The sequence below is a fragment of the Cyprinus carpio genome, chromosome B20 (genome assembly GCF_018340385.1).
Source record: "Cyprinus carpio isolate SPL01 chromosome B20, ASM1834038v1, whole genome shotgun sequence".
In the NCBI taxonomy this organism is placed as follows: Eukaryota; Metazoa; Chordata; class Actinopteri; order Cypriniformes; family Cyprinidae; genus Cyprinus; species Cyprinus carpio.
The window spans coordinates 21,610,408-21,623,958 of NC_056616.1; the positions used below are offsets into that span (position 1 = coordinate 21,610,408).

The 13,551-nt window shown below is 34.3% G+C and overlaps 1 protein-coding gene and 1 long non-coding RNA gene across 3 annotated transcripts in view; one reads left to right on the forward strand and one right to left on the reverse strand.

Annotated features, from left to right (window-relative positions):
• The first annotated feature begins 940 nt into the window (after nucleotides 1-940).
• LOC122141131 lies at nucleotides 941-13,387 on the forward strand. The gene is made up of 2 exons (XR_006157563.1): nucleotides 941-1,140; nucleotides 13,028-13,387. It is a non-coding gene; the product is annotated as an uncharacterized LOC122141131 (long non-coding RNA).
• LOC109053772 (inositol-trisphosphate 3-kinase B-like) overlaps nucleotides 3,192-13,551 on the reverse strand; it is a 35,365-nt gene continuing 25,005 nt past the window's right edge. For both annotated transcript variants that reach the window (XM_042747426.1, XM_042747425.1), the window contains exons 5-8: nucleotides 13,065-13,269; nucleotides 9,174-9,275; nucleotides 7,484-7,555; nucleotides 3,192-6,888 (exon numbers count right to left, since the gene is read on the reverse strand). In XM_042747426.1, coding sequence (XP_042603360.1) covers nucleotides 6,670-6,888; nucleotides 7,484-7,555; nucleotides 9,174-9,275; nucleotides 13,065-13,269 — 598 coding nt within the window. In that variant the 3' untranslated portion in view covers nucleotides 3,192-6,669. The remainder of the gene's footprint in view (nucleotides 6,889-7,483; nucleotides 7,556-9,173; nucleotides 9,276-13,064; nucleotides 13,270-13,551) is intronic.

Below are 13,551 nucleotides of genomic sequence, written 5' to 3' on the forward strand. Positions count from 1 at the left end.
TGCCATTGTTGCAACTAGTCTGAAAGCCACTGTGTGCCTAATTGTATTTATATTTGCACACAATTATAAACAATTTTGCACGTTTAATGAACCTATTGTGTTATATTGGAGTACATCTTCCTAGTATTGTTGAAAAAAAAATTGTTATTCCTTGAAGATCCAGCAGATGGTGCACTTAGGTTAATTCATTCTACACTAAATAGGAACAAAAATAAATGGAAAAAACTCAAAACAGCTGTAATAATATTATATCATGTATAACAATTAATATTATTTTATATAATAAAAAATAATAGTGATCTTTCCATCCAGTTTTTTCCTATCCACAAAGAATGCACCCGCACATATGCTAATAATTATAGGCCTAATTTTGACCATTCTCTAAGTAGGCCACCACACAAGTCAGCCAAACAAAAATTTGAATGCCAACATTTAGAAATTGTTGTTTATGTATTTCCTATTTTCGCATCTAGGTCGTATTTGTTCATGATGTTAGGCTTCTGAAATCAAAACAGATGACATCATGCGGGACGTCATGGTCTGGACATGTTTGCAGAAACTACTGAAATCTCTCTTCCATTCCCACCAGACTGTCTTGGCTGCAGATGAATGCAGCAGATGCAATTTCCACTGATGTCTGTATCTACTATGAGATCACAAATATAAGCAAACATTCCACAGATCCATATAGCAAACTAAACTATAGCATTTTTACACACTAAGAACACGACTACACTCAAATATAGGCCTACTTAAAATAGAAATACACTGTTGGTTAAATAAAACATCTAAATGTAACTGTTTTTTGACAAAATATGCTTTTGATTTAGATATCACAGTTTATAATAAATTGGAATAATAAATACTTAGGCTACTTAAGGCCCGTTGGAATTCTTGCTTCTGATTGGTCAATCGCCGTATTCAGCGAAAATCACAGGAAACTCAGGTCACTTCGCAATCCAGCGCTGTTTTCGTATGAACGAAAATTCAAATAACTGTATGGCGCCATCTATCGGCTCAAACGGTACCTGCCTGGATTAAACATGGCCTCGGATTGTTGTGAAAAAAGTGATCACTGATTGATTGATAAACTCAGTCTCAGTCTCAAGACAACGACAACATCGAATAAACAAGATACAGGTAAGACAAACAAATAGCTAGATGAGAGAGAAGTTAACATGTAACTTGGATTGCTTATCATTCATTACTGTATGAATTGATTTAGGATTCGTCTGTGGACCAAACCAATTGTTATATAATTAGTATTGGGCTATTTTCATTAATAGCCTATTATAATTCATCTGTATAATAACTTGTCAAATGTAGATAAAGATTTAATTTTATACATACATACATACATACATACATATATATATATATATATATATATATATATATATATATGTATATATATATATATATATATATATATATATATACATATATATATATATATATATATATATATATGTATGTATGAATATTATTTGTAAGGCCTGTGTGTATGTGTGTGTCATTCTATTGATTAGTCCAAGGTGTAGAATTAATTAAAGCTTGTTATTGATTTGCCTCATTTTCTGTGTATTAGTCATCATGATTAGATGCAAGATGAATGCAGATTTGATCTATAGATTAAATGCTAATTAATGCAAGTTAAACCTTATCAGTATTCACTTCTTCCATACAGAGAATCGATACTCTTTCTGAATTAGGGATAAAGATTTGCCAGTATTCTGGTGTCTTATAATGTTTGTCTCTCCTGAGCTTCGCATATTCCTCTGAGCAGCTGCTCTGAAGTTTGACTTGTATGACTGAATATATTTTTTAGCACTGTGCTTTCTGGTGCCAGTGCTTTGTGGGTAGAGTATCTCTCTGGGTCAAGGGCTTCATACAGTTTGGAATGTTTTTGCTGTATGGTCCTTTTTATTAGTGTAGTTGTGTGTGTGAGGCTGGTGGGTGGTTGGCTTCCTGACTCTTGAACATGGCCTCACTCCAAGCTCCCTGCTCCCCAGGCTAATATTTCTGAGGCTCATTGCCAGCGGTGTGACTCAGTCCAAGTATGACTAAATAAGGAAGTCCAGTTTATTCGAGAGCAGAAAATAAAAAATAAGATGCTTAATCTCCACTATTTATACCGTCAGATAAAAATAGTTTTTATTGTTCACCCTCTGCTGCACCATAGGCTAATAGCTTACATCTGATCAGGTCAGGATAGATGGATGCCAAAAATGTGTAACCACTCTACAGATTGCTGGTCTGAATTACTAACTGAACCTTTATCTGTTTTAAGTGTATCAGTGTCAAGAGGAAGTAATTTGAAAAAAAAATAAAAAAATTTAAATGCATAAATGCATTAAAGAAGAGAGACACTAGGTGGCAACTATTCACTTTGAAAGAACAGAACTTGCTTTAATCATAGGGTGTCATTTCCAGCATAACAGTTTGATTAAAACTTTTTAAGGTATATCATGTAACTTATTTTTTGGTATTTATGTCAGTGCTGGTGTTCAGTTGTCTGTTTGACCTTCCATCTAGTGATCATTTATTTATCTCCTGCAAGGTATAGAAAGCATTTCTTTCCCAAAATATATCTTTTGATGGCAAAAAAGTATGTTCTGACCCAAATTTCACTCGCCCTCAGGCCATCCAAGATGTAGCTGAGTTTGTTTCTTCATCATAATAGATTTGGAGAAATTTAGCATTAAATCACTTGCTCACCAATGGCAGCCTGTTGAACTTTATAAAAACATGGATGCAGTGATATCAAAATCCTGACAATAAGTCAATAATTCCTTTTTATGTTACGAATGACAACCAATAAATAGTCAGTATTATAGTTCCATACTAATTTGTCTAACAATAAATAATAATAAATTAAAAAACTAACATTTTGGAAACACATTATAATGTAATATGAAAATAAGTATTAACTTAAAAAATTGTGAAAGGCTACATTTAGTAATTATTCTCTTAATCTGTAATTAATTAATCTGTAAAATCACCAGATATACAAACATCCATAAGTAAAAGCCATACCATGTGTATTTTTGACAAATTGATCGAGTAAAATTGTACAACCAAGCATAATAATTCATTGCTGCATTAAGATAAACATACAGCAGGTTGAGCTGTGTAAATGTTTCTTGTGCAGCAAGGCCTTGACATAACATAATGCAACACAGAGTCAAATGTCACTGGTTTCAGAGATTTATTTTCTTAAAGAGACAGAGCACACTCTGAAGACATTTGCACATTTTTTTACACAGCAATGAGCTTAGCTTACATCACAGTGAACCGCTATATCACCAAGATATAGGAGGTAAAGCCAAGAGAACAAGCAAGAGAAGAAAAACAAAGTAGCTACATTTAGTGTTCTTGTGCAAAATGTAACAAAATATAAATATAATATGCGTATGACACCACTACAAATTCCCACAGTTTTCACCTCTCACAAATATGGCATGAAATGTAAAACATCGAGGGCAAGGACTTGGTCAGTTTTGTTTGTTCTCTGTAATACAGCACCATAAACAGCAGGGGAAGCCCTACTTCCATTTTTAAACTTGTGTAGGAAGAAAGTACATCTGGCTTTAAGATTTACTTTGGAAAAATGTAATATTGGGAGAATAAATAAACCCGAAACCTCTTAGATCTGATTAAAGCTGCTGTAAGCAATTGTATTTACCTCTAAAAGCAAAAATATTATATAAGCCTCCTTTTTCTTTCATTAAAGCTGCTGTAAGCAATTGTATTTACCTCTAAAAGCAAAAATATTCTATAAGTCTCTTTTTTCTTTCATTATCAGGCTAGTGACACATCTTGTGGTAGATGTTGTTACTACACCATTATTATGGCAAGAAGTATGCTTCTTGAAAGTAGCCATGTGTTAAAAATAAAAGAGATAGTCTCCTCTCTCTTGGCTAACAAACAGCATTTTTTTGCCAGAAGAGAGAAGTGTTATTTTTCCTAGCAAGTGTTTCATTGTATTATGTATGTTTTTTATGTGTCACATTTTTAGGGCTGTAATTTTTTCATATAGGCCATAAAGAATTTTTTTTCTCTCTTTTGGCTAACCAGCAGCAGTTTTGTGCCTGATTACAGAACCAGAAGAGAAGTATTATTTCTCCCATAGTCAGGTAGCAAGGGAAAGTTTGTGTGTCCTAGGTCTATTAAAAATCGCTTACAGCAGCTACGAATTGACCTTTTTCATTTTTCCTACCCATTTTAAGCATGTTTAGGGAACTGTGGCTGTGGGAGAGGGATTTGAGAAATCTTTCCACACCACCCGTTAACCTTTTGTCCTCTCTGTTCCTTTTGCATTCGTAAAAGGTCATTTAGCGACAGCAAAATCTCATCATAAATAAAAGATGGGTAAAAACACGTGGTGACATTTGGTTGGAGGCCTCTTGATAACCCCTCTGCCTTTACTGTGTGACTGGAGTGCGTCGTGTTGACGTCCCGACGTGTAGGTCTGCCCTAGGTGTTCCTCGCCCCGGGCTAAATCAACAACCACTAATCACTGATTGCGTTTATGCTGGTGTCAGCACATGGTTTCCATACTGACCAACAAATTAGTTTTTATCTCCAGCGATATTTTGCTTGGAGCATTATCTCATTGTTTGGGGGTATGCAGGGATGGTTCATTTGCATGGCAAATAGTCATGCAAACAACAATCACCTCTCTCAAACGATGCGCTCTGAAGAATGGCGAGTCAGCATTCGGAGGCACTGCATCGAGCGGCGCCTTCAGGCACTTTTCAAAGGAAGAACAACATTACTTAAGGCTCTCGTGACTATTCACATTGTTTGAACTTGCGTGGAATGGTTGAAATTTTTGGTCAACAGATGCAAGTTAAGGTGACAGTGTGTTTTTAAAAAATATTATTTTACCTTGTAGAAAAGTTATTTTAAGTCACTATAGCGATTCCAAGGTTGGTGTTTGCAGCTCTTACAGATTTTCCGAAGACAAAAATTAGTCGAGACTGTGGGAACTTGAAAACATAACACAAGCCGGTAATGACAGATTTAAAGTATTCTTGAACGGGAGCCACTTCCTGAGAAAAACCTTGGCACTCAGTTATTATCTTAGGCTGGTTGGGCATAGGGCTGAGTAAAAATATAGATTTTCCAATTAATCATGATCTTCATTTGAATGATGCCAATTTCAATTCTTAATATTGCACCGCATTTCCCGTCCTACAGATGGCACTGTGTTCTATGACTAAAGTCACATCAAGGATAACAATGTCCTTAGAATGACATTCAAAACTACTTTCCCAGCTGATGAATGATAAAAAAAAAAATTGAGAGCCAATCAGAATCCATCCTTGAGCATTTAAAGCAGCAGACAACAAAACTGCAGCGCATGCTTACAATAAACAGAACGATAAACTGAATATTATAGTTAGAATTCTTGGTGTGTACGGGCCTTTACTTCTATTTTACACCCTGCTGCTGAATCTTTAGTGTCACGGAAAAACTAATCGTATTTTTAATATCATAGTTGTCAATGTGTCAGTTCAGAAAGTGAATCTTTAATATGATGCAATAAAAATGGCCATGTCCTACGAAATGATGGCAGGAATCATCTTTCTTATTCATGAATCTTAATCTTATTAGTTGACTTAGCAAAAACACATAGCGTGAGTGCTAGAACCAGATCATATTTTTAGCAGGAGCGAAACAGAATCTTGTTTGAGTAGAACTCAAAAACCAATTGCAAACTTCAAGCTTGATTCCCAAAAATGAGTCGTTTCTTTCTAGTAAATCACGTGGCACACCTAGTGTAGAATAGCTCAAAAGATGAATTATTAGTTTAAATTAGTCAAAAATATTATGCTTTACAGCATTAGCAGAGAGAGAATAGACAGTATAACCAAAACGCTGTATACTCAAATGAATCGGAATCGTATTACATAAAATCAAAGTCTGAATTGAATTGAGAATTTGTGAATTACTGTAAAATCAACTGGAAAATCTGTGTTGATACCCAGCACTACTTAGGCACAAAAATGGCGATTGAATTTAAGGAATGTCAATATGAAGAATTTAAATATAAAGCACGACATAAGACCATCCACCAAATGGGAGAATTTGTTCTACAAAAGGCACTCAGTATAAATGATGTATTTGAACACTACTTACATTATGTTAACAGGGTAAAAAAAAAACTATAAAACAACCAATATTGTTAGAATCCTGCAAATATAAATCTCTCAAACATCTAGTGGTCGATCGGATTGTTATAGGTTTTAAAATTTCGATTTGTGTTTCAAATAAAAATGGTGTCTAGGTGTAAAATAAAAAAGCAGCATCTAAAAACAATCACAGAGTAAAACATAGCTGTAAGTGCTTTACACTTTTCCGTAACACTAGCATGTTGAAAAGAACGCACATTAAGGGAGTGTGGCTTTAAGATTCACCTGCCTGTTAAAGCGCTAGCTGCAAAAATCCTATTCACACATGTTCTGAACTAAAACACTGGCATTTACACTATATGTACAGCATCTACAAGTTTACAAACATACACACTCTTTTTTAAATGGCATTTTTGATTTAAGTTTTATAGTTTTCTGTTTTGGTGAGACGGGGCGATCAGTTAGGGTAGCTTTAGGGGAACCCAGCGAGGTCTTGAACTGTAGTGCAGATGGGAGAGAAGATGGAATCCTCTTACTCTAGTGGAGGTTTAGGAGTTAGCATATTGGAAATAATGTCTATGAGGTGGTCTAGGCCGTAGAGGTAGCCGTCTTCTCTGTTACCCTCCATCCAGGTGGCCCTGTGGCATAGCTCCTGCCCCTCCGGCAATGGAGTAGTCTTCCCAAAGTCTATCATCCACACTTTTGCCTGCTCCCGTTTGTCATGGACGAAGAGTAGAGAACTGCCAATCACCTGAACACGAGAGATGGAAAGAGTTGGGACTCATGCTCAACACGGAAATCCGTTAAATGTCCGTTCCTTGCGTGTTGCATCTTTACAAGACTTTAAATGGTTCATCACAAACACATGTGTAAACATGGCACAATAGACACAAAGATCCTGTTTCCATAATGTTTGTGCAGCAAACATGCGCTCACTTATTAAACAGATATAACTGTGCCCTGTTTTTCCAGCATACAGTTTGTTTTTGTTATCTATTAATGTGAATAAACAAGGCTCTGTGTTTGCATAGCCTGTTCTACCTCCTTGTATTAAAACAAAGTTCTGACACTGACGATGCATGAAGTGTATCTAGAATATTTGTCTTTAAAGTCCATTAAAAGTGGTTGTGTAACTCTTTGCATACAACCAAGTTGCTATTCTGGCTTTGAGCATCCAGTGTAATCAGATAATTACTTCACATCCGGTCTTTGCATAGATGCTATTGTGTATTATTTTTACATGCAATCATCACATGGGTGGGTAAAAGGTGACATTTGCTAATTCCTCCTTGGTCTTAAGTGTAGCTAATGCGTTTTAAGATGATAAAAAAAGTGTGACTGTTTACCTCATGCGTTTTGAAAAACGGTGAAATTTCCAAAGTGTCCTTGATCTCTTTTAGTCGGTTCAGATAGGAATGCTGAGGGAAAAGAGACAAAGTGTAAGTGACTATAAAACTATAAAATCCCATGTAAACATGTAAATATACATGTTTATGTCCAATTTTGGTGTATGCATCAAATTAAATTTACAAATGATATTTTATAAATGTTACAAGTGTCTACTTTATTATTTCAAATAACGTTTGTAAAAAAACAAAATATCAAAATATGGGTGAAATAATGTTCTACTGTCATTAAATGTAACACATATATTTATGTAAAAATGTAACATACTTATTCTGACCTGTACTTATTCAAATTTATATTGAAAAAGTGATCATACTAAATTTTGTTATATTTTAAATGATTAAAACTACTGTTACAAGAATGGCATTTTAGTGAGTGTCTTTTGTAAATCATAGTAAAAATGTATGATAGTCATTATTTTTTTAAATTCTCGATTAAACTTTTGTTTTGATGCTTGAAATGTTATTTTATAAAATAGATTTTTATGATAAAATAATGTATAAAGCAGATATCAAGACATGTTTTATCCTTTTTTTGAAGAGTTCAACTTATAGCAAGTTATTTAAATATGCAGTAACATTTTACAATAATGTTCTGTATGTTAACATTAATTGCTAAAATGAAATATTAAGAATACTTTCCCAGCATGTATTAATCTCAATATTAATTTCTATATGTTGTAATACTTTTTTAATATTATATTTTTTAACTAACACCATTTATGTAACATATAAGCAATATTTTTTAATTAAAATGAACACAGATTAATACATTCTATAAAGTTAAAAAAAGTTCATATACATGCAATAAAAAAAAATTTTATATTGAGTTTATATTTAGATACAAAACAGAGATTTAAAACAACATTTCAGTGTCATCACTTGCCATTATTAGTGTCCTATCAAATCATACAGCAACATGCTCTGTTCTAATTTATGCCACAATAATTACATTATTTCAGCATTTATATCGTTGGCTGTTGATTATACATTTAGTGTGAAAATAAAAGCAGGTTCCTCTGTAAAATCTACAGCACATTTGTCAGACTAATTACAGAGGATCAGGATGCACATCAAGTTCCAGGACACACTGTGGACAAACATGGGGTTAGATAAATGCTCCACTAGAAGCCAAGGACAGGTTCTTTGGAACTGTTTGTCTATAAGGCTGAACTTTATAGGAAACACCCCTGTTACAACATGGGAATCCTGCCATGAATATCATTTCTTTGTACTACGTGCAAATATGTTATTAATATTTAAACCTGTTAGGATTACATTTACAGTACTTTAATGTCACAAGAATACACATGACCGTCATGTGTCAAGCACAGCATTATGCAAAGCACTTTGTATTTGCATGTGTGTATTTCTCTGTAATATAATCAAGTTTGTGTGCAACTGGAAGAGTGGTTTCCCTGCCAGCAGGTGAGCTTTCGCTGCTTTCAAACAATATAACCCTGAAGGGGCTGCACCACACAAAGGAAACCCTTAGTTTCACAAACCACCCTGGGGGGTTAATGAGAGAGTGTAGCTCCACCTGTCACTCGCTTCCCCTCCGTGTGCCACAGGAGAATTTATAATCGACTTTATAATCGGCCCTAAAGCACAAACACGAGCACAGGCTTACCAGGATGTTTTTGTTTCCTTTGACAAAGTCTTGGAAGGCCTCGGTCACTTGTTCTCGGGTCTTAGTCTTTTTAAAATCCCGGTTTACTGTTCCATCCTCTTTCTGTAGAAGGGAAAGGGAAGAAGAATTGATTGTGCCGGTCAAAAAACATCAGAAAAACAAAGCCAACGGCAGTTTTACACCAAGGTGCATGTTTGATACATTTGTGCCAAAACAAGCTTTTAGCTTTCCTGAGTCATGAGCTTTCATAAATCATGTTTTCATATACAGTTATGGTCTGTACATAAACATAAACCTGTTCTGACCATATATGGAAACTACTCTATGGAAGCCCTTTCCACCACTAAATAAAAAATAAAAAGGTAATTGTGACAATTTTGTCTTTTTTTTTTTATCAGAATTTGTCATTTTGATTTTTCTTCACATAATCAGATTATTAAGGACTTGTAATCTGATTAAAATATATTTTAAAATACTTGTAATTTTTATGGATTCCATATTATTTACATTGTATTTTTGATTTATTGATATTTTTTTTTGTGTATTTATTTATTCTTTTTAATTTTTTTTTTTTTCCTTTATAAAATAGCCTACCGCTTATATACACTCAGAAAGTCTTCCAGTTTCGTGGACATTCACACAAAGATCAAAAATCATTTCAGGTTTAAGAAGCGTTTCAACTTTGCATCAACTACTAATGAACACATTAATTTTTATTTGACTTGTCACTCAGACGGATATTTTACCATGTATTACTTTGAAAGGTGTTTGTCTTTCAAACATTAAAATTCACAAATTCACCAGCTTTTTGCCAATCTGATCCTCCTACACGTAATATATTTTTATTTGAAGTACTCCTGAGATTTTAAAATATTAAAAAAATGAAGCATCACATTTGCATGTATATTGTTCTTTGATGTATGGTCACATGACATGCAGGTAAACAATACAATATTTCAGTGTTTGTTTTGATTCATTTTAAAATTATTTGTTTTATTTTAACATCTTTAATTAATTATTAGCTTTTCATTAAACTCATAAACCCCCTGCAGTTCCTTCACAAAGCAAGTTTGGGAAACATATAATATATGTTTAATGCACTTCATGTTGTTGGCAACAACAACAGGAATATATTTTCTTACTCTGTGTATTCTAATATTAATATGGGACAAGATTATCCTATTTCAATCAATGTGTTAAATAAGTTAGGTTAAAAGTAATCTAAAAGTAGTCTTATTATATTACCAAAAATGTGTAATGTAATGGATTACGTTACTACAATTTGTGTCAAGTAATTTGGAATCAGTAATGGATTACAATTTGTAAGTAATCTGCTCTGTAAAATTTATATCTCACAATTTTGAGAAAAGTCATAATTGTACGTCTGAGAAAAAAATGTCAGAATTGCAAGATAAATAGTCAATTAACTTTTTTATTTTCTATTCAGTGAAACAGGCTTTCATAGGAAACACTGCACCATCAGTTCTTAATAATGAATAATAAAAAGATGTATACATTTTCAGAAATAAATAAATCAGTAAGGCCCCTGCTAAATTTCCCTAAATGGCTACCGGGACATTGCTATTCAATTGCTAAGGTCCTATGAGTGATTTTAGGAGTGTTGCCACTAGGGTGTTCTGGGCAGTTTCTAGGGTATTCTGGGTTGTTGTGTTCTTGCTGGTTACTAGGGTGTTTTTGGTAGTTGCTAAGGTATTCTGTGTTGTATTTGGGTGATTGCTAGGTTAATATAATGCAGTTGCTAAGGTGTTCCTGTTATCTAGGTTGTTTATAGGGTGTTTGGGTGGTTGCAAAGCCTTGTTTAATTCTTTTATATTAATATAATAATACTATTTAAGTATCTGTTGAAATAACCCCCAAGTACAAGCAATAGTAACAGTGATGCATGCTTTAGTAAACATCTCATAGGCAACGTGATATTGATGGCATGTGGGCGAATTAATGCGTTTCTAAGTTAAGACAATAGTCACAACAGGCATAGACATAATAAAACAAACAACAGGCAGCTCAGCCACAGACATAACAGAAGTCTACATATTATTCAGAAAAGACTTTATTTAGAGCCTCGCAGGGCATCCCCCATCCGCAAAAAAAGAGAAAGACGGGGAACCTGGTCTTTGTGCTAATGGAAAGTGCAAAAGGAGAAGCAATTGTTCCCTCTTCATGCAGGACATCTGCAGAGCTCTTGTTAACAAAGATTTATTTTGGAAAATCATGACAGAGACCAAACATAAGCTTTCTAATCTCCTCTTCCGTGTGTTAATGGAATCATGGCTGCCTGGTTTGGCTTAATTAGCTGAAGGTTTCAAGCTTCCGTTAAGTCTTTTTGACATTTTCCATGAGGGCGTATTTAGGGCTGTGTGCGGTAGGCCGGAATTACAGAACTGAAATCATGTTGTGAGAGCTGTGGCCTGTCACTGACTGATGTTGAGCTCAAAGGACGTGCCACAAACAGGCTGTGTGTATGACAGGAACATTCAGACACAATCGACCTCTTGAAAAAGGCCAATCCTGCCCCTTCACCTCAGTCTGAATTCCGGGATCTAATTAAAAAACGTGTAGGTTGAAGGCTGCCGTGATTCCCCAGATAACAACAGCACTGCGCTTCCAAGAACCCTTTCATCAACTCATGGTTCAAGTTAAGCTCAATCAACAGCATTTGTTGTGGCATAATGTTCACTCTTAAAAAATATAATTTCAACTCGCCTTTAAAAAAAATAAAATAAGCAGATGCAGATGAGTGGGGACAATTTTTAAAAGATTTAAAAGCAAAAATGTGTAGCTTGCAATTTTGTGAAAAAGACTCATTTAAATTTTTATAATGTATATTAATTCTTATATTAATTGTTGTGTGAAAGCTTGTCTGTTATTTGTCTTATTTGTGACCATGGACCACAAAATCAGTCATAAGGGTCAATTTTGTTGAAATCAAGATTTATAAATCATATGAAAGTTGAATAAATAAGCTTTTTTTGTATTTTGGCTGAGATACAACTATTTGAAAATCTGGAATCTGAGGGTGCCAAAAAATCCAAATATTGAGAAAATCACCTTTAAGGTTGTCCAAATAAATATCTTAGCAATGCATATTACTAATCAAAAATTAAGTTTATATATATGTACTGTAGGAAATGTACAAAATATCTTAATGGAACATGATCTTTACTTAATATCTTAATGAGTTTTGGCATAAAAAATCAAATAATCGATAATTTTGACCTATACAATATATTTTTGGCTATTGCTACAAATATACCAATGTGACTTATGATTGTTTTTTTTTCCAGGTTTATTTGAGTTGTATAGTTTTTTAAATCATAATTTTTCAGTCATTCTAGTGTTAATGGTATTTCATTATGATGGCAATTAAGTGAAACGTAATATAACATTACACAGAAAGGTTAGTATGCATTTTTTTATCACCAAAATCATATTAACATACAAATTTTTATGTCCCGTGGCTATACTTTTAAAACAGTGGTATTTTAACATTTAAAGATGGTCCTTATTCACTTCCATTGCAGTTGCCTCACTATAACCCAGATGTTTATTTTTTAAAATATTGAGATTGAAAGTATTTTTTGTGGTAATCAATATTATTGTTTTAACTCCGAAAATTGCTTTAAACCTTGAATATTCCTTAAAAACCAAATACTTCAAATTAATAAGGAAATATGTAAAACCTAAATCTCAAGCACGATTTATTTCAAACTTTCAGTTGATTGTGTCCATGAAAATAGTGTGTAGTTGAGAAATCCAGTTGAAAAAACACCATTCAAATAAGGATGTTGAAGTTTTCTCTCTTTTTTGCAATTTCACCTCATTTGTCTCCACAGATTTCAAGAGAAATTGTGAAATGAACGAACGTCTCACCTTGATTCCCTCGATCCGGAAGCCCAGCGTGGCGGTGGAGCTGATGGTTTCCCTCCACTGCATGTAGCGCGGCTTAGTGACTGCTTTCTGTTCGTGCTCCTGTGCCGTGGGTGCATTGGGGTCCACCTCGATCATCTTTTGGTACATGTCGGCTCTCAAGCTAGGCTTCTTCCTGGCTTTCGTCAGCTCCTCTTCCAGATACGTCCTACAGGAGAAAAATGACCAAATGGCTCAGTTTCTCTCACTTAACTTGTTGCATCATCAATTATATTCTGTTGAAACTTGTAGTGTGCAATAAAATGCAGTTTATCTTATTAGCTAAAGGCATGAAAAAGAAATATTTATTCTCCTTTTGTTCTCCAGCTTGATTTGTCTTGGAAACCACTGAAAAGTGTGCTGAATTTGCGTTGGGGGAGTCGTGGCCTAATGGTTAGAGAGTCGGACTCCCAATCGAAGGGTTGTGAGTTCGAGTCTCGGGCCGGCAGGA